Raw genomic sequence first — 27,737 nt, 5'->3', positions numbered from 1 at the left:
CCCCCCTCTCAAAGCAAGTCATCTCGAGGTGGTTACTAAACTGGTAGACCTCAGGAATGCTGCAAACATCGCATTGGGATGCTTAGACCCCACATTTTCTGCATAATAGTACGGACTTTTGCCCAATATTTGTATACTCTATCACATTTCCACCACATATGATAAAATGAGCCAACTTTATCTAGATATTTCCAACATTTGTTATTTCAATTTTTTCTAATTTTAGCAATCACTTTTGGTGTTACATAGGAGTATCTCTTATGACAGGAATGAAGCAGTTGCAAGGGAACGAATTCTGGATTCAAGAGTTTCGTAGGAGAAATTAGATGAAGTTGAGGATCCTGGTTGTTTTCAAATAGTGATGAGGAAAGGGCCAACAAAGGGAAGAAGGATAAGAAAAGACTTGCTAGGTGGCACTGACAAACAGAAAAACGGGGTGGGGAGGGGCATTTCGTAGAAAAGGACGCATGGGGTAGTTACAGGGAAGCACTAGTCTTGGCGAATAGGTCAGGCTATGTCGACATTGTGCTGAAAAGGAGGAAACCTCCTGGGACTGGACAGAAGAATGGGCTTTATCCCTTCATACCTCACTTTCCTCCTCCGAACGCTCCTGCAGCCCTCGGAGCCAGGCGGCAAGAAGCATCACGTCATCCCTTCCCCTCACTGCGCATGTGCAGCATTGCGGTTCTCCCTTCCATCCCTCCCGACTCCAAAACATCTGGGGAAGGAGGGGAGGGGTCCTGCTATGCGCGCTTGCCCGCCCGTGTGTCAGGCCTGCTACCCACAATGCCGTGCGGCCCTGGCCGCTCCGCTCCGTCATGGAGGCAGCAGTGGGGGCCGCTGAGGCAGCCGCGCTGGTCCCGACCGGAAAGGCAGAAGCCGCGGCGGCGGCGGCCCGAGCCCTCTTTCCTTCCCGCCGGCCGACCTGAGTCGTCTCGCCTCGCAGGGGCCCGTCCACTATGAGCGGAGGAAGCGGCGGCGGCGGCGGCGGCTCCGGCTCGTCGTCGTCGTCGTCGTCTGCCCCTGGCCGCTTTGCCGACTACTTCGTGATCTGTGGGCTGGACACGGAGACTGGGCTGGAGCCGGACGAGCTCTCCGGTGAGTGAGGCAGTCCGCCCGGCCCCTTTCAGAGGTGCGGCGGCGGAGGCGGAGGCGTCGCAGTGCCTCTTCCCCGGGAGCCAGCGGTGGATGCTCCGGTTGCCGGGCCCAGGGGCGGGAGGGGCGGGAGGGCTAATGGCATCGCCCGCGCGGCAAGATTGGGCTCGTGCACGTGTGTGTGGCCTTAAGGGTGGCCCAGCTCCAAGGAAGAGACATCAGTGCAGCTTGTCCCCTAAAATAAGGACCCCGCCCGCGGCAACCAGCGGGAGGCCGACCCGATCGGGTCCAGTTGGCACCCTCTTTAATATGGGCCGGCTCCGACGAACTCAGGGATGGCGGAGTGGAGGAAACTGGCGCCGCGGTTGCTTTGTTTTGGAGGCAGCAGGACCGTTATTTTCTACCACGTTGTTGGGCCTTTATGATAATTCAGCGTCACTTTAGAGTGCAAAAGCTCCTCCTGAAGGGTTTTAGACAGTGGTTGCAACAGCAGGACCATTATGTTAACTGTGATTTGGGTGGGGGATTTGGTACCCACTGTTCTGTTTTTTCCGGTCCTCAATATTAACAGCTTGCTTTCCATATATTCTTGTCTCCCGCTGAGGCTAGCATGCAAAATGACTTAAATCCTAGCAAGGGCTGTGATGGGATGGAAAGGCTGTTTATGGACAAGGAGAAAGAAGAAAGGATTTCATAGCTGGAATCAAGGGTGTGTGCAGGCAAAAAAATTTAAACTAACAGCTGGAAGATCCAAAAGCGTAAGCCATTCAGGACCAATCAAATAACACAACACTCAGTGTAAACATTTGAGTTTTCTAGACATCTCTCTTTGGCTGGCTGTTAAGAGACAAAAGGATAATAAGACTGTGGCCTGGAAGTTTCGCGCCCCCCCCCCCCATTAGAAGCTTGCCAGCTTTTCCCCCAGTCCCAATCAATCAATTAATCAAACTTTATTACAGTCGTTCAGACCAAGTTATATGAAGTCATTACATAAAAGATCAAAAGGATATGGTCATTTAATATAATACAATTTAAAACAGATCATAAAATAGAACTTAAAACTACACTACTTTAGAGCAGTGGTCCCCAACCCCCGGTCCAGAGACTGGTATCAGTCCATAGATCAGTTGGTACCGGGCCATGGCCCCTCCTCGTCCCCGACTGCTGCCTCGGGGGCTGCCCTGCCACTCTGCCGCTGGCTCACCTTTGGTGCTCTCTAGCAGCCGGGGCTCCTCCTCGGCATAGCTGCTGCTGACAGTGCCCCCAGCGGGTGGCGGAAAGTCAGTGGTGCCAGTGGGAAAGGAAGTGGAGCAGGGGTCAGGCGGCAACATCCCTCGGCAAAAGACTACCCCCCCCCCGGGCCTGAGTAAAATTGTCAAGCATTGACCGGTCCCCAGTGATAAAAAGGTTGGGGACCACTGCTTTAGAGCATCAGATTTTTATGGCGGTGGCACAAAACTTGGCCAGCTGAGTTGTCACCTGGGGGGACTCATCACTTAGCAGCCTACCCCCTAGTCTTAAAAAAAAGATATTTTGTATTTTGAGAATTCAAAATACACACAATGCACTACTGGATCTCTGGTAGTTTATGGCCTTTTGGCCTACTGTGCTAATCCTTTGGATGGTAAGGCTCTAGTCTACAATAGCTCTGAGATGCTACATAAGTGTTTTGTATTGAGGGTTGTATTTTGTATTCATGTCCATGCCCTATCTTCATTTCCAACTCTTTCAGTGCCATCCTAAACAAATCTACTCAGAATCTAGCTCTATAAAATGGTGCTTACTCCTAATTGTTTTTAGGATTGTACTGTGTGTCTCCATGCTAGGAAAACTTCATCTCAAATTTTAGTTGTCCATTACTGTAAAAAGATAAAAAGTGGCAGAAATCAGTATTACGGTATTAAGTTTAGAATGTACCCTGTTCATTCTGAAAAATGTGATAGTTTGCCACAGTAATTATATAATTTTATTAAAAATAGTTTATCACTAAAGTTATTAAACCTGTTTTAAACAGCCAAATATGACTGAGTTCTTAATGTGCCGCTGAGATATGCCTGGATTTAGTATATACATAATATATCCAATGGAAGGCTCTTTTTGCTGGTAGAAGACTCCATTAAGTGTAAAAGTTTGTTTTTATACTTATGTACCATTAAGTTTTAAAAAGTAAATTTATTTTTGAATTTTTTTGTTTTTACTAGATTTTCAACAATAGATTTCAAAGATTCCTCATGAGGTGTTAACAAAGAACTATATTTCTATTTTTAAATTAAAAATGGATACATTTTTTATGTTTTTGTTTGCATGTGTTTCTTTAACAATTGTCTGTTTACATAGAAGTAGGTCTATTGTGCTAATTTCAAATAAGTATGTATAGGATTGAGGCTACATCCACTGTTTGCATCAGCATTCCTAGAGCTTTTTAACTGTCATAACATTTACAGACATATTAAAATCTACAGGCAAATATAGCACTAAAACTGAACATGAGCCTGTTGACTAGGATAGCTTGCTCTTGTGGCAAATATTACTAGAATGGGCAATATTCATCAAACCGCTATGATTTTTTTTTTGAGCTATCTTTTTGGCTTGGGAAGCAGTCTGTATGGCTCAGTTACTAGCCTCCATCATATAGTTTGAAAATCCTTGCTAAATTTAGGTTGCTAAATTTTGCAACTTGGTGACCCTTGTTTTTAAAATAGTGGTAGTCATTTTGTACCATGCTATGTCAGAATTTGAAAAGTGACCATAGCCTCAAAAAGGTTGGAGACCTCAGCTGTGGAATTTTCGAGGCAAGAGGTGTTCAGAGATGGTTTACACACTGCCTGCCCTTGCGTTGCAACCCTGGACTTCCTGGGTAGTGTCGTATCCAAAAACTAACTAGGGATTAGCCTGCTTCGTTTCTGAGATCTGATGAGATCAGGCTATCCAGGTCATGATGTTTTTTCTGTACATAAAACATAAATGCCACCAATATCTACCTTGTCAGAAGGCAGGAAATGACGCTGCAGGGCTCAGCAACATCACTGGTTTGGCACAATTGCTATAACTTTATTCTTGTTGCTTCCACTACCAAGAGATTGTTTCCACTTAGAGGAACTAATTTGGTAAATTCAGCTGTTTAAAAAAATGTCTTGTACAGCTAATGTTTTTAATACTTTTACAAGTTTGGTATTTTCTATAACCTGGCTCTGTGTGAATTATAAACCCATCAAAATTAAGGGTGATTAGGCTCTACCATAAATCATGTTAAGAGAATATGAAATTATATAGTCTCATAAAATTAATATTTAAAAATATTTTTAAATTAAAATTTTTTTTTTAAAAAAATTCAGCATTAAAAATAAATGGTTATGAAGTAAAAAGCTAAGAGGGCTGGTTACTTCTATGTTTTTGTTTGGCTTTTTGCAACTTTTAACCTTTGCATTTTGAAAGTTATACCTTTGAAATATGTTGTTTCAGTCCTATGGAATCTTTAAAATCCAGTGGATCCTGAAAAATATATTGACAAGAGTGAAGAGTATTGTGTAGCTTTTGCTCCACTAAATATATTTTTAGCTATAAAAGCTTCTTTGTGCTACTGAAACAATTTGTCTAATATGAAGCAATTGCTAGAGCAAGGCGTTGGCATTACAAAGCAGAGAAGAAAAAGAAGGAAAATAGGGTTCCTAAAATAAAACAAAACAACTAAAAATAATCTGATTGGTGCATACCGCTGTGCTCCAGGGAAGTTGGCTTTGAACACAGCTCCTCAATGATGTCTTAGTAACCAAAACTCACTATAGCAAACAGGCATTTGCTACTGGAACTCTTAGCAGCGTTATAAATGGATCCATTCTAGTTAAGAAATAATGAAATGGTGGGCCAATTTGTAGGCTTTTTGCAAAAATATAATGAATGTAAGGTAGTTAGAACAAGGTGTGTGTGTTGATTCTCCATGAAGACATATATGTCTGACGAAGAGTGCTTGCACTTGAAAGATCAGTCCTGCGGAGCAGTATAAATAAAAGCCTAAGGGGTAAAGGGGAGGAGAAGGAGCGGTCCGAGTCTGTGATAAAAACTCGGGGGGGCCAAACTCAGAGTGTCACTCCAGGGCCAAGCGGCGTGGCTCCCCATTGGCCGCTTGGCCCATCCTCAGCTGGCCCGGCCAGGGAGTTGCCACGCTAAGGGAAGAGGCTTCCCCGGAGGTAAGTCCACTGGCCAGGGTCCCTTCGCACTGGGGAAAGGAGCAGGGCAGCCTCACTGCTCCTTTCCCGCCCACGAGCCACGGCCCGTGGGCGGGGAGGGCTGCCACATTTATTTATTTATTTATTTATTTATTTGGATTTATATACCGCCGTTCGCCAAAAGGTCTCACATGATGCCTGGGACGCCTTCACCACGCCTCGAAGACTGGGCCTGCCAAGTCCCCAACTCGCCCGCCATGGTCTTATCTCTGCGCCGAGCGCTGCCCTCCCTGTGTCCCTTTGCCACAATGGACGCTCCAGACCTGGCTTGGAGTCTGCCGGGCCTGTCGGGCTTCCTGCGCCCCAAAGGGATAGCCCGGACCGCGGCACAGCCGCGTCAGGGCTGTCCATTTGCCACACAGGAAGCTCCGGACCGGCCTGGAGCCTGCTGGGTCTGTCGGGCGTCCTGCACTGCGCCCGCCCCCCCTGCCTTCTCCCCAACCCTCCACATGCCCATAATGCCCATTAAAAATGGGCTTTGTTCCTAGTAGTCACAATAATATATCAACAACAATTCCAACAGTAGATATAACAGGTTATCATAATTTCATATCATAATTTAACTCATTGAAAAAATTTGATAGAACAACTTTAATAAAGCCCCTAGGGAGGTCAGAAATGTTCAGATTATGGAGAGTATGATTTGAGGGGGACTTCCAGATGTTTCTTGGTTGGATTAACCTCAGTCAAATGCCTAGTGCAGGAGCTTCCCTACTTAACTGGTAAGTAGGAAAATATGAGAGGAGGCAGTCTTCAAATAATCTGAGCCCAAGACGTTTAAGACTTAAAGGCATTTTTAATTGTGCCATTTTAATTGTGCCATTTTTAATTCGGCTCTCGATCCATATCAGTTGGGCTTCCGTCCTGACCACGGGGTGGAGATGGTGTTGGTCGCCCTTTTGGATGATCTCCGTCGCCAGCTGGACAGAGCTGAGTCGGCCGTGTTGGTCCTTTTGGACCTATCGCTGGCCTTTGACATCGTGAATCACGACCTTCTGATCCATCGCCTCGCCGGCACGGGGATACAAAGCACAAGTGGAAAATTGCGCTGGATACGCTCCTTTTGCCTTGCGCTGGATATGCTCCTTTCTCCAGAACCGGACCCAGAGGGTTGCGGTGGGGGAAGAGTTCTCGCGTCCCTACAGACTCCCTTGTGGGGTACCGCAGGGCGCAGTCCTCTCCCCCACGTTATTCAATATCTATGCGCCCTCTGGCCCAACTGGTACAGAGTTTTGCCACCAGTACGCCGATGACACCCAGCTCTATCTCCTCATAGACGGCCGCCCGGAACCATTCGCCAGATGTTTGGAAGCAGTGACTGAATGGTTCGAGCAGAGTCGCCTGAAACTCAACCCCTCCAAGACGGAGGTCCTGTGGCTGGGAGGCAGAGGGCAGGACCAGGCAGCGCGGTTACCCACCCTGGCAGGAGCGCAACTTACCATCGCGCCCCAGGCCAGGAATCTGGGGGTGACCATTGATACCTCCCTGACTATGGAGGCTCAGGTCAAGAGAGTAGCGGGTCAGGCATTTTTCTATCTTCGCCAGGCCCGACTACTAGCCCTACCTGTCCCCTGACCACTTGGCTACAGTGATCCATGCGACAGTCACCTCCAGAATAGATTTCTGTAACTCACTCTATGCTGGCCTACCCTTGTCTCTGTTTCGGAAACTCCAGCTAGTGCAAGACGCAGCTGCTCGGGTCCTCACTGGTACACCTTGGAGGGCCCATATCCAGCCTGTGCTGAGGCAGCTGCATTGGTTGCCAATTGCTGCCCGGATCAGGTTCAAGGTTCTGGTTTTGACCTTTAAGGCTATACGCGGGTTGGGACCCACATACCTGAGGGACCGCCTACTGCCCTATATCCTCCGCAGGGCTTTACGCTCAGCGGGGGAGAATCTCCTGATCGTTCCTGGTCCTAGAGAAGCGTGCCTGACCTCGACCTGGGCCAGGGCCTTTTCGGTCCTGGCCCCTACCTGGTGGAATGAGCTCCTGGGTGAGCTGCGGGCCCTGCAGGATTTACCAGCTTTCTGCAGGGCCTGCAAGACGGAGCTCTTCCGCCAGGTTTTTGGTTGAGGCCAGGGTCAGCGAATGACTGCCAGCATTCCCCCCCCCCCCTGGACCTAGTAAGTTAGATCTCCTTCCCACCCTCCCTGTTGCTCTGATAGCAGGGGATAGGAATAATGAGAGCTTCCACCATGTTAGGATTGTTTTAAAGTCTTTTAATGGGTATTTTAATGGGGATAAGACTATTGTGACCCGCCACGAGCCTACGGGGAGTGGCAGGAAATAAATCTAATTAATAATAATAATAATAATAATAATAATACTAATAAATAAATAAAATAGCTGAACAGCCAGGACCAATTTCAGATATATCCAATTTAAATATACCCTCAAAAAGATCTTATTGATATATTCTGGTATCTGGGATGCTACTAGAAATTCTTGGGAATACCAGTATTCAGGTTCCATATTTGGGGACAGCATTTTAAGGACACTCCCTCCCCCCAGGCCTGTTCTCCCCCCCCCCCCCCGCCCCCGATTTTCCTGGGCAACAGGAAAGCAGCTCCTGGCCAGACCTAGTCTCATTTAGCCTGGGGATGGTGGCTTCTGGCCAGGTCATTTGCACCAGGCTGTAAACTCTCTACACTGGATTTACTCTGCGGGAAATAGTTTTGGTGCACAAAATGTGTGAATAGGAGGGAAGAGGAATTGTCTATATAAATCCTATTTTTTCTCAGTAACTTGTTCATAGCAATGCCTAGCTATCTCTGCTCTCTGTGGATTTCAATAAACAGCTTCTGGACTTTTTATCAATAAATGTCTCTGTTTTGTGCCCCTTGGAATTGCATCCCAGGTTTGTGACAATACCATGGGAGAATAATAGATTAAGTACCACTTCAGCTCCTACCCCAAGAAGCAACCTGACTTGTTTAAAATGGGGTCATCAGGATTCCATTGCACAGATTTGTGTGGGATGTATAATTTGCGGCTAAATTGAGAAATTTTTACTTAGGTTGCATACAGCCAAACTTGACACTAAAGCAATTATATGCTGGCTACTCCACACAAAATTGACTAGTATTATTCTTCAGTGTGACCAGGGTAGAGGGAAAGTGGCACTAATTCTTCCTTAATGCCAAATATCTAATGGAGCCAATGCATAGCTTGGTAGCACCAGACTTTCTTTTCTTTTTCTCCCCCCCCCCCACATGTGCAACTAGACCACAGGCCCCAGTGTGTTTCTTTATAAAGACTAGCCTTGTGTAGGATCAGTGAGTTGGCTCAAAATATGGGCAGACCAGACTTTCTTAAAGGTAATTTAATACAAATCAGTTTCAGAATAGTTTTGGGGCTGAAACTGCCTTAATCATCCTGATGGCTTTGCTGGGATATTCTTTTGATTCTCTGGGATCTCTCAGGGACATTCAAGTTCAACCATTGTATGGGCTGATGGATAGAGTGTTTTGGGACTACAGCTTGACCCAGCAGCACTTGTATTATGGGGTCCTGCAGGGTTCTGTTTTGTCCCAGTGAACCAATGTGGTGTAGTAGTTAAAGCATGATGGACTCTAATCTGGAGAACTGGGTTTGATTCCTCACTCTTCCACATGCAGCCAGCAGAGTGACCTTCAGCTAGTTTCAGTTTTTTTAGAGGTCTCTCAACCTCACCTACCTCACAGGGTATCTATTGTGGGGAGAGCAAGGGAAAGGTAAGCTACTTTGGAACCCCTTTGAATAGTGAAAAGTAGAGTATAAAAACCCAGCTCTTCTCCCCCCCCCCTATTTTAACATTGCATAAAACTGCTGGGGAAGGTTGTTCAGAAATGTAGACTAAATTGTTATCAGTTACATCGATTGACAGTCCTTTTCATCAAAATTAGGTGTTTTGTTCTCATAAAGTTATTTCCAATCAATTGGCAAGATTTAGATTAAGGTGACCAGATTGTCACACTTTTGGAGGGACATCTGGGGGTACCTGGCAAATTGTACTTATGTTGAAATTAAAAATATATATTTTACAATACTATTTTTGCATTCTATGCGTTCTATGAAACTTTTTGTTGCTCCATGGACCAAATTTTTAATCAAGACCCCCCCCCCCCCCCCCCGGTCAATGGTGTCCCGCTTTACCAATGTTAAAATCTGGTCACCTTAATTTAGATGCTATTGGAGGGCAGTAGTTAATTAGACAATGGGGTTGCCTTTCCCTGAAGTACAGCTTTGGAGCTTGGGGTTACGAATAGCTCTGCTTCTTCAAGTGGTTTTTAGAAATCTTAGCTGATTTGCCTTTTGTGACCCATCATGCGAAATGAGATCCAGCTTCTGTTATCCATGCTGTGATCACAGCTACGTTGGCTGTTGTAATGCATTTTATGTAGTGCTGTACTTGAAGATTATCTGAAAATTCCTGTTGGTGCAGAATGCAGCTATGAGATTATAACTTGTATAATACTGCCAGTTTATTTCTAAACACAGCTTAAAGCCCTGGTGGTTGCTTTTTGACATACTAACTTTCTGTCTGCAGGGTACTTGTGGGGCTGCTTTCTTCTTAAAATCATAGAATCATAGAATCATAGAGTTGGAAGGGGCCATACAGGCCATCTAGTCCAACCCCCTGCTCAATGCAGGATCAGCCCTAAGCATCCTAAAGCATCCAAGAAAAGTGTGTATCCAACCTTTGCTTGAAGACTGCCAGTGAGGGGGAGCTCACCACCTCCTTAGGCAGCCTGTTCCACTGCTGAACTACTCTGTGAAATTTTTTTTCCTGATATCTACCCTATATCGTTGTACTTGTAGTTTAAACCCATTACTGCGTGTCCTTTCCTCTGCAGCCAACGGAAACAACATTCTGCCCTCTCAAATACTTAAAGAGGGCTATCATGTCCCCTCTCAACCTCCTTTTCTCCAGGCTGAACATTCCCAAGTCCCTCAACCTATCTTCATAGGGCTTGGTCCCTTGGCCCCAGATCATCTTCGTTGCTCTCCTCTGTACCCTCTCAATTTTATCTACGTCCTTCTTGAAGTGAGGCCTCCAGAACTGCACACAGTACTCCAGGTACATCAGACCCATTACTCTGTGTGTCCTCATCCATAGATAGGTGGCTGCAAGAGAAGAGAAGAGATCTCCTGCCTATGAAACTTTCTCGCTACAGCAGTTCACATAGGGCTTGCTTACTTGAATTTTAAGCATAGAAGAAGAATGCAGAATGCAGAATGCAGAATCGAACCCAGCATGCCACATTAGAAGTCCGCACTCCTAACCACTACACCAAACTGGCTCTCATTGCATGATAGCATTCTTATTCTTCCAAGGCATTTCTTTCTCTTTTTTTGCTATCATTCTGTTATTTTTTAATTGTAATGATTTTTTTATTTTCATAAAGATAGAAATATAGGATGCAACATGAGTTATTGATACAAAAAGCAGTAAATAAAATATAATCATCATTTGAAAATATACGACCCCACATTGACTCCACAGTGATATAAACTTTTGCCCAAAACTCTAAGAGCCATGAGTCTAAGAGCCATCCACATTTCCACTACATTTTAAAAAAAAAGGCCTGTTTAGATATACAAAAGAAAAGTTATTATTAATCAACTTACTTGAGAGATCGTAGACCTCACGTTAACTGCTTGATACAATCTAAGAGCTATCCTGGCAGATATTTCTAGGTTTAAGTTAGATGCTTAACATTAAACATTTCTTATAGAACAGTATGAGTTTTGGCCCTGTATCAATACCCTGATGAAGGGAGAGGAAAGTAGGGCTTTGCCTTAAAGATGTACAAAGAAAAAAAATTACAAAAGGATTTCATAATTTCTCCTTATCCTTAATACAGATACATCTACAAACCATTTATACTTGACCCATTCTAAGAGCCATCCTGACAGGTCAATATGAGCTTTGGCCCTATAACAATACACCAATAAAAAAAATAAGGGGGGAAAGCCCCATTTTATATTTCCAACACTAACGATTATATTACCTATATGCCTACTAAGGAAAAGGAACAAGAGAGAAAAAAGGCACTGCTTCCCCTTTTTCATAAAAATAGCAATGTAGGATACAGTATATGTTGTTAATACAGAGAATAATAAGATTTCCAGGTTTAGATTAAATGCTTAACATTAAACATAGAGCAATATAAGCTTTCAGTCTTCTATAGCTTCTCCTTATCCTTAATTCTTATACATCTACAAAACAATTTATACTTGACCCATTCTAAGAGCCATCCTGACAGGTATATTTTCAGATTTAAGTTGAAAGCTTAACATTAAACATTTTCTACAGGTCAGTGTAATAAGGAGAACCTAATAAGGAGAACCCCATTTTATATTTCCAACACTAATGATTATATTACCTATATGCCTACAAAGGAAAAGAAACAAGAAACGAGAGAAAGAGACACTGCTTCCCCTTTTTCATAAAAATAGAAATATAGAATACAGTATAACATTAAACATAAAACAATATGAGCTTTCGGTCTTCTTAAGGGGGTCTCATCTCGAGGCTTGCTACATCTTGTCGTTCCCGTAGACTTATATTCTGTCCCATTGGCCTTTGGCGTAGAAAGTGCAGTTGTACTCTTTCCCGCAGAATATGCATCGATAAATCTTGAGGCCATTGCACCTCCTGGACTCCAGTATCAATACAATTTTTTCCCCAAAGAGCTCCTTTAAATCGGTTACTTTCACTGCAGATCCATAGTTCTTTTGATTGATTTTTGTACACTGTTGCTTTGAGATGGCTGTATGTCTTTTTAAAAAGGGTGTCCTTATCTGGGCTGCAGAACTCCGGCATCCCATTTTCCGTCTCCAGAATTTCAGATTTCTCTTCTACTGTTGGTTTTCCACCTTGTTTAGAGCTGTCATCAGCCACTGTTATTGATCCATCATTCCTGTTAAAGACTTCTTCCTTGGCATCTTGGATCTCCTTGAAAATATGAATTTCAGATTTCTCTTCTGCTGTTGGTTTTCCACCTTGTTTAGAGCTGTCATCAGCCACTGTTATTGATCCATCATTCCTGTTAAAGACTTCTTCCTTGGCATCTTGGATCTCCTTGAAGATATGAATTTCAGATTTCTCTTCTGCTGTTGGTTTTCCACCTTGTTTAAAGCTGTCATCAGCCACTGTTATTGATCCATCATTCCTGTTGGAGACTTCTTCCTTGCCATCTTGGATCTCCTTGGAGATATTTTTGACCAATCCATCTATAAATACTTTGTAATCTTGGGTTTGTATCTCTATTAGATGAGCCAATCTTTTTAACATAGACATGTTTTTGACTTAAAAAAACCCCGGCCTCAAACAATTTTACAAGTGGCCAGTAGAGGTCCTCTGTTTTATCCTCTGGCATGTGACGTATTGAAGTCAGTTAAGGCAGGTATTCTCGTGCTGGCACAGAGTTCTCGTGAGATCTTCCCATTCACAGCTCTTATCTCTTATTTCCGAAAACCAAAACAATTACAATAAGAGCTTTTGCCAATTAATTCGAGTTGATTTGAGTCCTTCTTATGCTTAGTTAGGAGAATTAGCCTGCCTCATAACGAGGTGGCTTCGGGCAGAGCAGAGTAAGAAGAGGGGGGAAACAAAGGGCTTTGATGCAGGAAGAGAGACAGAGAAAAAAAAACAAGAGATACTTGCAGTAAATGATGTTTTGGAACTCAGCCGATGTCCTCCCCTCAGTTCAAAACGTTCATTTGTGGTAAATCATTGTGTAGGGTTGAAGCAGATACTTTAAGATTAAAGAAAGAAAAGAAAGTCCGAGATAGAAAATGGCAGTCGTCCTCTGGACCTGGAACGCTGACAGCCTATAATCCAGGGAGATATACTCCCTAAAGGATTGGAGACGGCCCCAAGAACTTTCTGGGTAGAAAGGTAAGGTGGGGTTTGCGTACCCCTCCTCTTTTCTGCCAATTGCTTGCGCAATTGACCCCTGTCAGGCTTCAGAGATAGCAGAGCAGATGCCCTGCCACCCTCTCAGGACGACATCTTTAGCCACACCCCTCCTTCCAAGGCATTTCTTGATGATTTGTCTTTTGTCATTGGTCTTTACTGAAATGTTCTTGGGTTAGAAATTTTTGCTTTAACAGCTGCTGATTTTCATTGAATTGATGCTGATCTTTTACATGTGTTTTTTTCCCCATCTTCTGAACTGTCTCAGAAACTGGTTGAGAGGCTGCTTGGAAATATTTTAAATTAACACTTGCAGTCTTCTGTGAGTTCATTACTAGTCTCTTATGCAGTTCCTGTGATGGGCAAACTAGGGCAGAGTCTGCACTTTGTCAATCCTGTTGAATTCAGATCGATTTGAACTCGGGTCTTCCTCTTCCCCCAACTCCCCATTGAAACAATAAAGTTTTCTACACGTGGTTAGGGTAGTTCAGAAAGGGGGGGAAGCCAACCCTCTTTCTTTCTTTTCTTGACTGGGGGGGAGGAACCAAGCAGGGAACTTCTTTCTTTTATTTGGGGGGGGGGGGGAGAGGATCGAAGAAGGCAGAGGAGGGGGAAAAATCCAAGACCAACCGAAGTTGAGAGAAATTAGGGGCTTGTCCTTTAAGGCAAGCTTGTCACATGAGCAGCTTTGGCCAATCAGGGGTTCTCTACCCAGATTGAAAACAGCCTGCTTTCTCAATTCGCTTTTTAAAAATATTGAGCATTAAAAGCACTCTAAGATATTGCACAATAAAGGTAGGGTCACTCCAGATCAATCCCTCTTGTTGCAGAAGGAAAATATAAATTGCCCAAAATCAAAACAGAAATCACGTTCTTTGTAGACGGCAGGGACTGAATCGACCTGGGATTGGAATAAAACCTCTGTGCAGTTTACACCTAGGTGTAGTGGATCAGCCACATATATTCGAGCATTTTTTCTATTAATGTATGATGAATAGGTAGTGTCAATTTTGCTATGAAAAGAAGCACGTAGATGAGAGGTGCTGAATCCCCCACTTTATCTTGATGTACTTAACTGATTTATATTGGAAGTCACTATGCTGGGGAGGAAAAAGCTTGGAGCAATGAAACACAACAGTGTGAAGTGCAGGAGGGGAGAAGGTTTGAGCTTTCCCTACCCATGCCTTTCTTTTCATGTTAAATTCAGATCTCTCAACTCTTCTTTATTTATTCACATCTTTCATGTTTATGTACATTCATCTAATTTGGCCCGCAGAGTAGTTATTTCCATTAGTAAACTGGATGTAGTTCTAATTCCAGCACATTTACTATATAGCATGTTTTCAAATGAATGATCTTTGACACTAGTAGTGGTATAGCTCTTGTATACACATTAAATATATGTTGTTATTACATTGAAGGTTGTGGGGAAGCCTTTATACCATATGAAAAGGCTTTTATTTTTTGTAACTGCAGCAGATATAGGATGGTAAGAGTAGGTTGTAATTGAACCTGTTTGAGTTCTAAACGTTACCCTAGATAATCCAGTTCTTTGCCCTGAAGTCTGTGTTGTTCCCCATGTTCTGGAATACTAAAGAGCTCTTTTGTTTCTTTGGGAACTAAGGCAGACGTGCTATGGTAGCTGATATTGCAGTAAAGAATGGAGAGGCTGATGTAAGTAAGAGCAGCTGTACTCTGCTGAAGCCTTTTTGAAGCTACAGGCTACTATGATACACTGCTTTATGCACAGCATTGTGACACCATGTTTTTTGTGTTGGGCAGCTTTAAAAGTGTGAGTTTGAGAATAAAGATTATAAATTACTTCTGCAGTTCCAATTTTACAGGTCTGAATGTTAGATAGCCAAAATATTTGCTAAGTGCAAAGCTGCTCAAATTTAACTTTTAAATGGACTTTAACTTAAAAACAAACTCATAGTTTTCAGCTTTGTTGAAATAATTTGACATCTTTAACTTCATGAATGAAAAATTAGAATTTTATATCAAACCTGTAGTATGTATAATTGGGGTTACCATATTTTGAAAAACAAAAAAGAGGACATATTTCCCAACTGACTACTTTAAATAAGTGATCAGTGTGAGGTTTTGGAGGGGGGCGTTGTGGTTAGTGTTTCCTTATTGGTCAGCTTCACATTGGGTGTATTTTTTGAAATTGTAAAAAGAGATTCTTCAAGCTGCATTTAATGTCCGGTATTCGTCTGCGCAGAAGGTTCTCCTTCCTCCTTCATTGCTTACTTTCCCCATCTTGTCAAATTCATGTTTTTTAAAGAAAGGGAATCAGTATAGCTCCCTCACAAGACTTGGATTCCTAGTTTAAAAAAACAGGGAAAGCTTTATATGTTGTTTTTCTGGCCTGGTTTTCAGTATTGTCAATAGCTTACTTTGGAGGGCATTAGGCTGAAAAACAAAAGGGCCCTAGTTTGATCTTGGGTTTGGGCACTAATTCTCTCCCCTCACCGAATTGGCATGAAGGCAATCTAAAGGTCATTTTTATGCCAAAGTGAGCTATTGACTGTACTGGAAGTCAGATAAGGATATGTAGAACTGAGTATTGTAGGCATATTGATGACAACCAACCCCCAAACTATGAGTGATTTGTCCTAAGGGCTTTGCATAACGATTGAAAATCATGGTGGGTAGAATTGCATTCTCTGGAGAACTCTCCACTGATGATTGGGTCCAGTCCATGAGGAATGATTTGAACCCATTCAGCCAACAACCCTTAATATCCATTTCTGCCTCCAAGCACCTTAACAAGATGGCATGATATACTATTGTTGTTTTAAATTATAATAACACTTGTATTCCATCCTTCCCTGGTGGCTCAGGGTGGATAATTACAAAATTGAAGAATATTAAAAAATAAATAAAACGTTCCCCAAATTAGGCATTTAAATCATAAAAATATTATTTAAATTTAAGGTTTAAAATAATTTAAAAGCTGCTTCCACTTCCCAGAATTTAAACTTGGGGTGGGCTTAATCAGCTCTTATAGGGCTTATTGGGTGGATTAAAGGCAGGGAGGCCAGCATTTCTTGATGTTATTTCCAGGCCTCAACCATACACCTGGCAGTACAACTGTCTTTTATGCTCTGTGGAACTGTTTAAGGTCTGGCAGGGCCTTGATTTCATTAGGCAGAACTTTCTACCAGGCTGGAACCAAGGCTGGTCCTGGTCGAGGCTAGTTTTACCTCCTTGAGGCCAGGAATACTGAGCATATTTTGATTGCTTGATCTCAGTGCTCTTTGAGGGGTGTAGTGGAAGAGGTTGTCCAGTAGATACAAAGGTCCCAGACCGTTTGAGCTTTTAAGGTGAGATCAGAATCGAGAGCAGACTGAAGCAGTCCAAACAAGGAACTTGAGATGGCCAAGGGGCTTCCAGTTCCCTATCAAAATCATCAGATAAATCTGCAAAAAAAAGCTCACAGAAGACTCAGCTTTTCTCCAATTGCAGAATTTTAGACAATCTTTTAGTTAGGGATATCAAATATTGAATTGTTTAATAGAGCTGGATGTGAGCTACTGGAGGCAATAGTAATCCCTTTTTTTTTTGCACTATTTACTGCCATCTCATAAGCACCTAATAAGATGTTCTTGAAGCTTCATCATGAATTTTCTGCCATGCTTGCTCTAGCTGTCTCAGTTCCTGTTTCCTGTAACAAATGCTGCAAATAAATCCAGTAGGATCTACAGAGAGGCAGGGCTTTTGTTTATACTTAGATGGTCAACTAAAGCTAGTCTGTTTCATAGCCTTTCTCTCCCAGACTAATAAAGGGTCTAGAGTAAATTAGTTATCCAAGAAATCCTGGAGTTGGTCTACTAATGTACTGTCAGTCACTTTGCTCAGAGACCGGTGATAATTGGACACGTCATTTTTCTTTAGGGATTTTTAAAAAGTAGTGGGCAGATCACTCTCTTTGAGTGACTGAGGGATGGTGCCCTGAGTTAGTGACTGATTCATAATAGATCCTATGGGTTTGTTGATGTGGTCTTTCCATGATTTTAGTAGCCAGGATGGGCAAGGATCCAGGATAGAAGTAGGGGCTTTCACAGAACAGAGGATCCTGTCAACATCTCACAGAAACTGGGTCAAAACAATACATAAATATATCAGGTAATATGTTAGGAATTTATTCTGCTGTATTGATGTTATGATTGACATCCAGATCAGACCATATATTCTTAATATTTTATCAGCAAAAATCTTGGCAAAAGTATCACAGGTAATTAATTATATGTTCTTGGAATTGCAAATGCTCAGATTTAGGAATCAGCTGATGCTGAGCTAACTGGAAGAACTGTGATGTATGAAATAGTGGTTATATATTCAATATTAATAGCTATATTGTATATTATTGTACATACACATTTGTGATGAGTTAATGGTAACTGCCTGTGAGGCACAAATTGGATACTGCTACTTTAAGTAAATTCATTTTACTTTTCATTAATTGATTTGTAGAAAATAAACAAATTGCCTGATATCCTGTGATTCTTCAGCATAAGTTATAGAGAAAAATAAGCTTATTTTCTCACAAGGTCTCAAATATGAAGCAGGTCGGTCTTTATAAGTGTCTTTTGTCATCCTGGAGAATGATATGAGTTGGAGTTCTGCCTGTCACCTGTTAATTGATAGAGCCAGATAAGAAAGCATGGAAAAGGGAGAAATATGAGCTAGAATGTAGCACTGTTAGTAATAAACTTTTAACACTGTATGGCTAATGGTTAGTGCATATTTCCTGTCCAGAGGATTTGTGCAAATTGGATGGACAGGATAAAGATGAAATGCAAGATCAGTGACTGTTAAATAATAATATAATGCAATATATTGATAATAAAATAGGAAGATTAACTGTTTACAGGAGAGAGGTACAGAAATGTCAAGCAAAAAGCATTTGAGGGAACACACAACAGGTTTAGTTTTGTGGTATGTGAAAGTGACTAGTGGCAGGCTATTTGTTCAAGATGAACAATAGGCCAAACATAAAGAATAACTGACTTTGTAAACTGTTGTAGTGGATCTATCTAGTGCAGTAGAAACCAATTTTTGGATATTTGAGTTCTCATTATTTCCTGTTGTTTTTTTTCTTGTATCAACATGGTGTGTATTCGTGGGGGGGTGGGGCACTAGGGATGTGGCCTGGGAGCCAATGGGGCAGCAGCCCAAAAAGTTTGGAAACCACTGTACTCACTGATTGGTAAATACTACAAACTAGTTTTTAAAAAGACTACAAACTGAGATTCTTAACTAGAGTTACAATCTCAGTTAACTAATCTTAGTTTATACTAAATCTAGATGTTGCATTTGAATATACAAATTTGATTTTAATCATACTTTGCATGATAGCCTCTAACTTCCCTTCCCCTGTACAGAGTCATAATTGCAGACTGGCAAACAAACTTTGCTGTTCCTGTTGTAGTCAGCTGTCACTGGAAGTAGTGAATTTGGAATTCCAAGAACAGTCTGATTAGTTTTGGATTGTATGTTGCACTAAACGTTGGTTAATCCACTAACTGTATTTTAAACTAATTTTGGTTAATGGTGATGGCAGATGCAACCATTATGTATCCAGCCCTTAATATCTTGAACAAATTGAGGCAGTCTGTGCCTGCAGAGGCTTGTCCGGGGCCCACTGGCTTTTAAGCAGAATTCTGCAACTGAGGTTTGCAGCAACTGAAAGTGCCCTCTGCTCATCCAGTAGAAATAGCAGAATAAAGAGACAGGATTGCAGCACCTGATAGGCTGTGGATGGTGGGCAGCACAGAAGGCAAAGCAAAATCAGGACTCAAGACTGGCTGCAAGTTTTGAAAGGCTTGGATCCCCCCTCTTGAATCTTGATCTGCCTAAGTCATGTTTTAGTGTGGTTTGATTAGTATTGGTGTGATCTGCCTTCTGCATGGTTATAACTTCAATGTGCAGGGGATCTATATTATTAATACAGTGGTGATCAAAGTTGCCTTTTCAGTTTCCAGCAAGGAGGGCTGTGTGGGACTTACGCTGCACAATGGTAAAGCAGGGTATTGTGATTTTTGCTGCCTATCTTGATCTGTAGCAGGATCTGAAATGTTAGGGAAGGACCAACATGTATCACAATGCCTATTTGTAACCATTTCAATATTATATAACTCATTAGATTAATACTATTAATTCAGTATTTTATATCCTTATCTGATAAATGTTGATTTCCTGCCAAATGAAAGGGAGGGCAAAGCAATGAGGGTGGTGCTTGTTGAACAGGCAACTCCATCTAAATGGGGGAGGCATTTGTGATGATATCTGCTCTTTAGATAGGAGGAGGCATCACACTCGGAATTGGCAGTCTCTGTGCCTGCCTTCGAATCGGAATTAAATATTTAAATATATTTTGCCTTTCTTCCAAGCAGCTTTCTGTGTGGTATACTGTGTGGTATACAGGTTTACTCTGTTTCTCAGACGCCATCTTTTTAATATTCAGTGTTAAAAGTAGAACTCTTGCTAATAGCTATATGTTTTCACACATAATCTGTCTTGCTGTGACTGAACAATTTTGTATGCTCTGAAGCGTCTCTAAACTCTTTGAGTTAATATAGAAGTATAATTTAGAATTGTTTTATATTAATAAAGAGTACAACACAGCAACAATTACAAAATCAGCATTTTTGCCATTTAATTATAATGTACTGGATATAAAATGGGCTGAAATGGCTTTCCCCCCCCCATCCTATTTTGCAGGTGGTGATAAAAGCTTTTGAGTTTACTTGAAGCATGTTGTTTCATGTAATTCTGCCTTATTGTTACAGCAGCTGTCTCTCTGCGTACTCATTTTCCTAATCATTAAATTAAGGTGATAAAATTTTAGTTTTGGAGTAAAAAGTATTTGCATTCATAATAAGTATGTGGATTGCAAGCATTTTAATCATTACTTTTCGATAGTGTGAAAAAGGTATCCTCAATAATCTTCTAAAACATTCAAATATTGTTTTGAATCTACTGTATTTCAGTGGATTTTGGCAGAGTTGCTTAGAAACAGGTCTATAGCTGCAATAAGAGTTTACACTATTAAATTATAATGCAGTGTTCTTTTTATTTGTTATATAGCATTATGCCAGTATATACAGGCCTCTAAAGCCCAAGATGGTGGTGGCCGTTTCATTTCCAGTTCTGCAGAAGGTAAAACAAAAATGGGGAAAAATCAAAACCTTGATTCATCTGGATATTTCTTTTCTGGTATTTCTGTCCCTTGACCATTTTGTGCCTTCTGGATTTCCCTTCACAGCTGATGGATTTGAAACTTAAACACAAGATAAAACTATTGAAATTGGTCTATTACATGTTTAAACCTTTTCTGCTTAAGTTTTGCATCTCTTACCTATGTGTGCACTTCCTAAATCACTTTTCAAATTATATCTGTTGTGATGAACAGATGTAAACAAATGAACAAATGCACATACATAATATTTTTTTAACATATAAAGCCAATAAAATAGCCTGGTTTACTTACTTACTGGAAAGGCACAAATAGCTAATTGTATGCAAGTCACCACCAGTGTTATAACTTCATGCTACTTACTCTCTTTTGCTAATCACTATTTTTCATTTCCTGTTTCTCTTCAAGGATATACTTGATCTTGATCCTTTTATTACTAAATAATGTGCTTTCTGGCGCCTATATGGAAATGTATGGAATAGATCTATTGTAATAGACTTATTTTTCCTTAATGTTTCAGGTGAAAATTTTGAGCAGACTCCATTAAGACGCACATTCAAATCCAAAGTTCTTGCTCGTTATCCTGAAAACGTTGAATGGAATCCCTTTGATCAAGATGCAGTGGGAATGGTTGGTTATTTGTATGTTTAATGTTAATTTAGAAAACTGGATATCACAAATATAATGGGTTAGATCCAGCACAAAATTTCCATTCTTGTGCTAGAGCTCTTGCATAAGCATCAACACAAGAAAAGACCCCAGTAACCTCTTGCTTGTGCTAAGTCAGACTTATAATAATAAAAAGATGTGACAAGGAAAGGGGCATTCCAAAATCACTCAAATAGTGGGCGTGGGTAAAGCATGATTGCACACATTTCCGCATTGAGCAGCCCCAAATTAGACTTTGTTAGACCCTGCTTGAAAAGAAGAAATCTGGTTTTCGGGGATTCCTTTTCCGTGGGGCAAGTAGGGGCCAATCTGGGACTGCGCCTGAAGAAGCAAATTTTAGTGCGGAAATGGATGAAAAAATCAATCCTTTAAAAATGGAAATCCAAATGATATTGCCAGTGTGGAAACAGTCAAAGACAGGGTTAGGAAGAAGGTTAGCAATGAAGATTTGTAATAAAGAAAATGGCTTTAAATGTGTCACCTGCTCATCTCTTTTGTGGTTAAAATTTTATTCTGCCTGTTCTTTTGATATGATTGGTGTAACTCTGTGCTTAATATATCAATCTATCACTGTTGCACCTAGAGCCAGCTAGCGGTTAAGAGTAGCAGCTTCTAATTTGATGAGGCAGATTTGATTCCCTTCTCCTCCACATGCAGCCAACTGGCTGATCTTGGGCCACTCACAGTTCTCTTAGGGCTGTTCTCATAGAACAGTTTTTCTCAGAGCTCTCTCAGCCCCACCTACATCACTGGGTGTCTGTTGTGGGGAGAAGGGAAGGCAATAGTAAGATGCTTTGAGCCTTCTTCGGGTAGCGAAAAGTGGGTTATTGATTGATTGCATTTGTATACTGCTCTCCCGTAAGGCTCAGGACGGTTCACATAGAATGTAACAGAACAATACATCAAACTCACTGATTATAATGAATGAAATAATTCAGTAATAACAGTAATAACAACAATAAACAGAAATAATGTTCAGCATAATGAACAGTCTTACAGGCCTATGGTTGGTTGGTCCCATTTGTCACATGGGTTCACAGGGAGGGAGGAGTGGGGCCCAATAGCTGTTATTTAGTTTTGGTCTGCCCCAACCAAATGCCTGGTGGAGGAACTCCCTATTTTAGTTCCGTTAGGGCCCTGATCTCCACTGGGAGCTTGTTCCACCAGGTGGAGGCCAGGATAGAAAAGGCTGTGGCCCTGATTGAGGTCAAGCAATCTTCCTTGGGGCCAGGGATCACTAGCAAGTTAGAGGTTGTGGAGCATTGAGCTCTTTGAGGGGCGTAGGCAGGGAGGTGGTCCTTCTGGTGTACTGGGCCCAGACTGTCTATGGCCTTGAAAGTAATTACCAAGACCTTAAGCCTGATCCATAATTTGACTGGTAGCCTGCGCAGTTGTTGAAGGACAGGTCGGATGTAGCACCTCCATGGTGTTGTTGTGAGGACCCTGGCTGCCGCATTCTGGACCAAAGCATTCTGGACCATTCTGGATCAAAGTTAAGGGTAGGCCCATGTAAAGCGAGTAGCAGATGTCTAGCTTGGAGGTGACGGTCGCATGGATCACTGTGGCTAGGTGTTCTGTGGCCAAGTAGGGCGCTAGTAGTTTGGTTTGACAAATGTGGTAGAAGTCAAGAACCCAAAAGCTGAGCTGCAAAACACTATTTAAAAATCATTACAACTATTTATTAAACAAAGTTCACCAATAATATTTTAAAAACAAAGTAAAAACAACACATATCTAACTGTATATGACAGAACAGACCAAACACGTTTTGACCCACAAGTTTTTTCTGGCACACATGGAAATGTACTCTTGATGTAGAGTTAGGCAAAAGCTGAGAGTGGTGGCCTCAGATAATACATAATTTAGAAGGTGGGCTCCAAACCAAATACTTTAGAAACACTAGCTGGAGCTACACCAAACAGATTTTTCGTTGCCACCCAGCAAGCCTTTAGATTTTGTTCTTATACAAGAGAACATTTCACACAATATATTGACCACTGAGGAGGACCCCTGTGGATCGAAACGCGTTTGGTCTGTTCTGTCATGTGCAGTTAGATATGTGTTGTTTTTACTTTGTTTTTAATATATTATTGGTGCACTTTGTTGAATAAATATTTGTCATTATTTTTTAATATTGTTTTGCAGGTCAACTTTTGGGTTCCTGAATTCTGTTCAGGTTGGGTTTCGGTTCCCTTTTTGGTTTTGCATGGAACATGGTAGAAGGCCAGCCTCGTTACTCTTGTGATGTGGGCCTCCATGGAAAGGGAAGCATTCAGGATCACACCCAGGTTCCTGCTGGAGTGAGCCACGGAGCAGATGCGCTTCCTTGCTTGGACCCTTCTTGCCCAGCCATAGGACCTCCATCTTTGAAGGATTGAGCTTCAGATGACTCTGCTTGAGCCACCTAGTCACTGATTCCAGACAGCTGGATGATGCTTTTGGGGGAGAATCAGGGAGGAAGAGCTGGGTGTCATCGCATATTGAAGAAGAAGAAGAAGAGTTGGTTCTTATATGCCGCTTTTCCCTACCTGAAGGAGGCTCAAAGCGGTTTACAGTCGCCTTCCCATTCCTCTCCCCACAACAGACACCCTGTGGGGTGGGTGAGGCTGAGAGAGCGCTGATATCACTGCCCGGTCAAAACAGTTTTATCAGTGCCATGGCGAGCCCAAGGTCATCCAGCTGGTTGCATGTGGGGGAGCGCAGAATCGAACCTGGCATGCCAGATTAGAAGTCCGCACTCCTAACCACTACACCAAACTGGCTATTGGTGACAACCCAGCCCAAATTTTTGTACCAGTTGGGCAAGAGGACACATGAAGATGTTGAATAGATTTGGAGAGAGGACCACTCCTTGTGGGACTCCGCATGTGAGTTGGTGGCAACTTGAAAACCTCTCTTCTAGTGCTACTTTCTGTCCTCAACTCCAGAGAAAGGAGATCAGCCATTGAAGGGCTGTCCCTCGAATGCTGCTATCGGCAAGGTGATGAGCTAGAAGCTCATGGTCAACTGTGTTGAATGCTGCTGAAAGGTCTAATTATACAAGCAGTGCCGACCCGTCTCAGTCCAACTGGTGATGGAGGACAACTAGTGCTGTCTGTACCCCATGGTACAACATCAGGACAACTAGTGCTGTCTGTACCCCATGGCCAGGCCAGAAACCTGACTGAGATGGGTCTAGAACTGAAGTTTCTTCTAGGAATGCTGATATTTGGTCTGTGATAGCCCTTCAACCATTTTTCCCAATACCAGTAAGTGTGAAACGGGTCAGTAGTTGTTGGGCTCTTGCGGGTCCAGAGAATTTTTTCAGGAGTGGTCAAACCACTGCCTCTTTTAGCCCTTTAAGGGAATTCTCCCATTTTGAGGGAGGTTGATTATCTCCCGTAGGGGGTCCCTTATATCTGGTGTTTTTAGAAGCCATGATGGACAGGGGATCTAGTGGGTACGTGGATGGTCTCACTGTTGTGAGCATCCTGTCTACTTAAGTCAGTGTGAGTTGTCTGTAGTTACTCAGCGTTCTCTCCAAAGACAAGCAAGGGGCCTCTAGTTCACTTTGTGTGTCTAAGGTTGGAGGGATGTCATGGTGGAATGTTGACGTTTTGTCTGCAAAATGACTCACAAAGATCTCACAGCTGATATCTAATTGGTTATTGTTTTGTTGCCCCTCCTCTACGGCAGTGAGAGATAGAACTATCCTAAACAATTGTGCTGGGTGTGAGTTAGCAGATACGATGGTAGTTGAGTAAAAGTTGCGTTTCACTGACTTCACTGCCATCTGCATTCTATAAGATGTTCTCAAGGCTTTTTCATGAGTCTTCCTCCACACTTGCTCTAGTCGTCTCAGTTTTCATTTCTTTTTCTCCTCAGCGTATCTAGGGGCCTGCTTGACATGGGGAGAAGAGAGGATGTTGGGGAGCTATCTCATTGATGGCAACCAGCATTCTGCCATGCCTGCCACTGTGCAGACCATTCAGAGAAGTGCTAGGAGGCATTGGATCCTGTAGAGCAGTGGTCCCCAACCTTTTTATCACCGGGGACCACTCAACGCCTTTTACTGAGGCCCGGTGGGGGGGTAGTTTACTCCTCTAGTCTCAACCACTGCCCTAGCGCTCTCTGATCGCTATGGTAATGTTTAAACATCCCTTCAAAATAAGATACAGACACGCCACAACAATGAACATAAGGAACATTTTATTTTCATGGAAATTTTAACTCATGACAATGACAAATCAATGGGAACCCTGAGCTTGTTTCTCTGCAACGAGATAGTCCCATCTGGGAGTGATGGGAGACAATGACACCCGAAGTGTGTTGTAAAGCAGTGGTCCCCAACCTGCGGGCCGCAGCCCGGTGCCAGGCCGCGAAGGCCATGGCGCCGGGCCGCGGCTCCCTCTCCCCGCCCCCCCCGCAGTAAAAAACTTCCCAGGCCGCAAGCTTGCGGCCCGGGAAGCTTCTTACTGCGGGAGGGCGGGGAGAGGCAATCAGGGCCGGCTGCGCCCATGCGGGCACGGCCCGATGCGCGGGCGCGGCTGATGCGTGGGCATGGCCTGCGCAGGCCGCCCCCCGATGCCCTGCCAGTCCCCAACCTCAGAAAGGTTGGGGACCACTGTTGTAAAGGGCCGGGGGGGGGATGAAGTAAAGGACTGGGGGGGGGGAGAAGGCGTCCTTCGGGGCCCACCTCCAATTAGTCGAAGGACCACATGTGGTCCGTGGCCCACAGGTTGGGGATCGCTACTGTAGAGCATTCAGGAATCCAGTTGGATCCATAAGTCTCCGCGGGCGAGCTTAAAATCTGCTTGACGCCCAACTGAGGAGGAAGTGGTAGCCTTAGATGAGCCTAAGGGCATACTGGTCTGGCCATGGCACAAAATTTGCCATGACCAGATCCATGCTCAAACCCGCGCCTAAAATGAGATCCAGGGTGTGGCCTGCCCAATGAGTAGGACCAACAACAAATTGCGAGAGCCCTAGTATTGCCATGGCTGACACCAGGTCCAACCCATTTCTAGAGAACAGTAGCTCACAATGGACATTAAAGTCCCCCAGAACTAATAGTCTGGGGGACTGTAGTGTCCAGGCTGCCACCACCTCCAGCATGGCTGGCAGGGCATCTGGAGGTGCATTGGGTGCGCAGTACATGCTCTCCTTTGGTGTGGCACTGACACCTGGACAAGAATGAGGACTAGATGGGGGCCTATACGTATGAGATTATCATGCTCAGTTGTGATAGCAGGAGGTACTCTGTGGATATATAACTAACATGTGTGAAGTCAGAAACTGTTTTTTAGCAATCATTGCCACTGCCTCAGTGCATATAGCACTATGAGTTTACAGTTGATTGTAGCAGGATCTAAAATGTTAGGGAAGGACCATTCTGAATCCTTTAAAATGCTTCCAATTTGTGAGGATAGAAGCATCCCTGAAATAAATGAGCTTGTGGCTGTTAAAATATGGGGCAGAATAAAGGTCAGTCAGTTTATATCAGTACGTTGCATGTAATTTGCATATAGTCTGCTGGCGTTTATTTCAGTGGAGCTTATATGGATGAAATTCTCCTCTGATTTGCCTCCATTATACCTGATGACTTTAAAGAGCTTAAACTTGAGAGCAAAACTGTAATGCTAACTATTGATTACTGATTTATTATATCACTGCTGTTCAATCTTTCTTTTCAGCTATGTATGCCTAAGGGTCTGTCTTTCAAGACACAAACTGATGCCAGAGAACCTCAGTTCCATTCGTTTATCATCACCCGTGAAGATGGCTCACGGACATTTGGGTTTTCTCTTACATTTTATGAAGAAGTTACCAGCAAACAAATCTGTAGTGCAATGCAGACATTGTATCACATGCACAATGCAGAGTATGATATCCTTCATACCACACCTACAAATGACAAAGATAACTGTAGCACCATCGAAGACTGTAATGGCACCTCTGTATCGAAGCTACAGCGATTTAACTCATATGATATTAGTAGGGACACTCTATATGTCTCTAAGTGCATTTGTCTGATAACCCCAATGTCTTTCATGAAGGCATGTCGAAAAGTACTTGAGCAACTCCACAGAGCTGTAACTTCACCTCAACCACCACCGTTACCTTTGGAAAGCTTTATTTACAATTTACTCTATGAAGTTCCTCTTCCTCCAGCGGGAAGATCTCTAAAATTTTCGGGTGTTTATGGACCAGTTACCTGCCAGAGGCCAAGCACCAATGAATTGCCATTATTTGACTTTCCAATTAAAGAAGTCGTTGAATTACTCGGGGTGGAGAATATGGTTCAGCTCTTTACCTGTGCTCTTTTGGAATTTCAGATATTGCTTTATTCACAGCGTGAGTATATCCTTTTCTTTTGTAGCTATCAGTCACAATAAAACTTAAATTGTCACCAGTATATAGAATTTAAAAAGACAGGGGATAGTAAATATTATGTATCTCAAATGGAATCAACATGTAGAGAAAATGAGCATCCAATAACTAATAGCATATAGAAATGGTTGGACTAGATGAGCCATGAGGTCCCTTCCAACTCTATTATTCTGTGATTCTATGAAATGCATATTTTTGCTTTAAATAAGCTAGTGGCTAAAATAAGGATACTTAGTTCTATCCTCTGCTTTAAAAATCAAATATAGAGTG

At 42.7% G+C, this 27,737-nt stretch overlaps 1 protein-coding gene across 6 annotated transcripts in view; it reads left to right on the top strand.

Annotated features, from left to right (window-relative positions):
- The first annotated feature begins 793 nt into the window (after positions 1-793).
- Positions 794-27,737, top strand: part of DENND5A (DENN domain containing 5A) — an 82,067-nt gene continuing 55,123 nt past the window's right edge. Inside the window, exons 1-4 of one of the 6 annotated variants that reach the window (XM_077321755.1) lie at positions 794-1,098; positions 20,321-20,392; positions 20,950-21,059; positions 26,771-27,431. In XM_077321755.1, the coding sequence (XP_077177870.1) occupies positions 960-1,098; positions 20,321-20,392; positions 20,950-21,059; positions 26,771-27,431 (982 nt within the window). In that variant the 5' untranslated portion in view covers positions 794-959. The remainder of the gene's footprint in view (positions 1,099-20,320; positions 20,393-20,949; positions 21,060-26,770; positions 27,432-27,737) is intronic. The other 5 variants (XM_077321757.1, XM_077321758.1, XM_077321759.1 and 2 more) reach the window with 5 other exon arrangements.

Source organism: Paroedura picta, chromosome 2, assembly GCF_049243985.1.
Source record: "Paroedura picta isolate Pp20150507F chromosome 2, Ppicta_v3.0, whole genome shotgun sequence".
In the NCBI taxonomy this organism is placed as follows: Eukaryota; Metazoa; Chordata; class Lepidosauria; order Squamata; family Gekkonidae; genus Paroedura; species Paroedura picta.
This window is presented reverse-complemented; position numbering and strand designations above follow the sequence as displayed.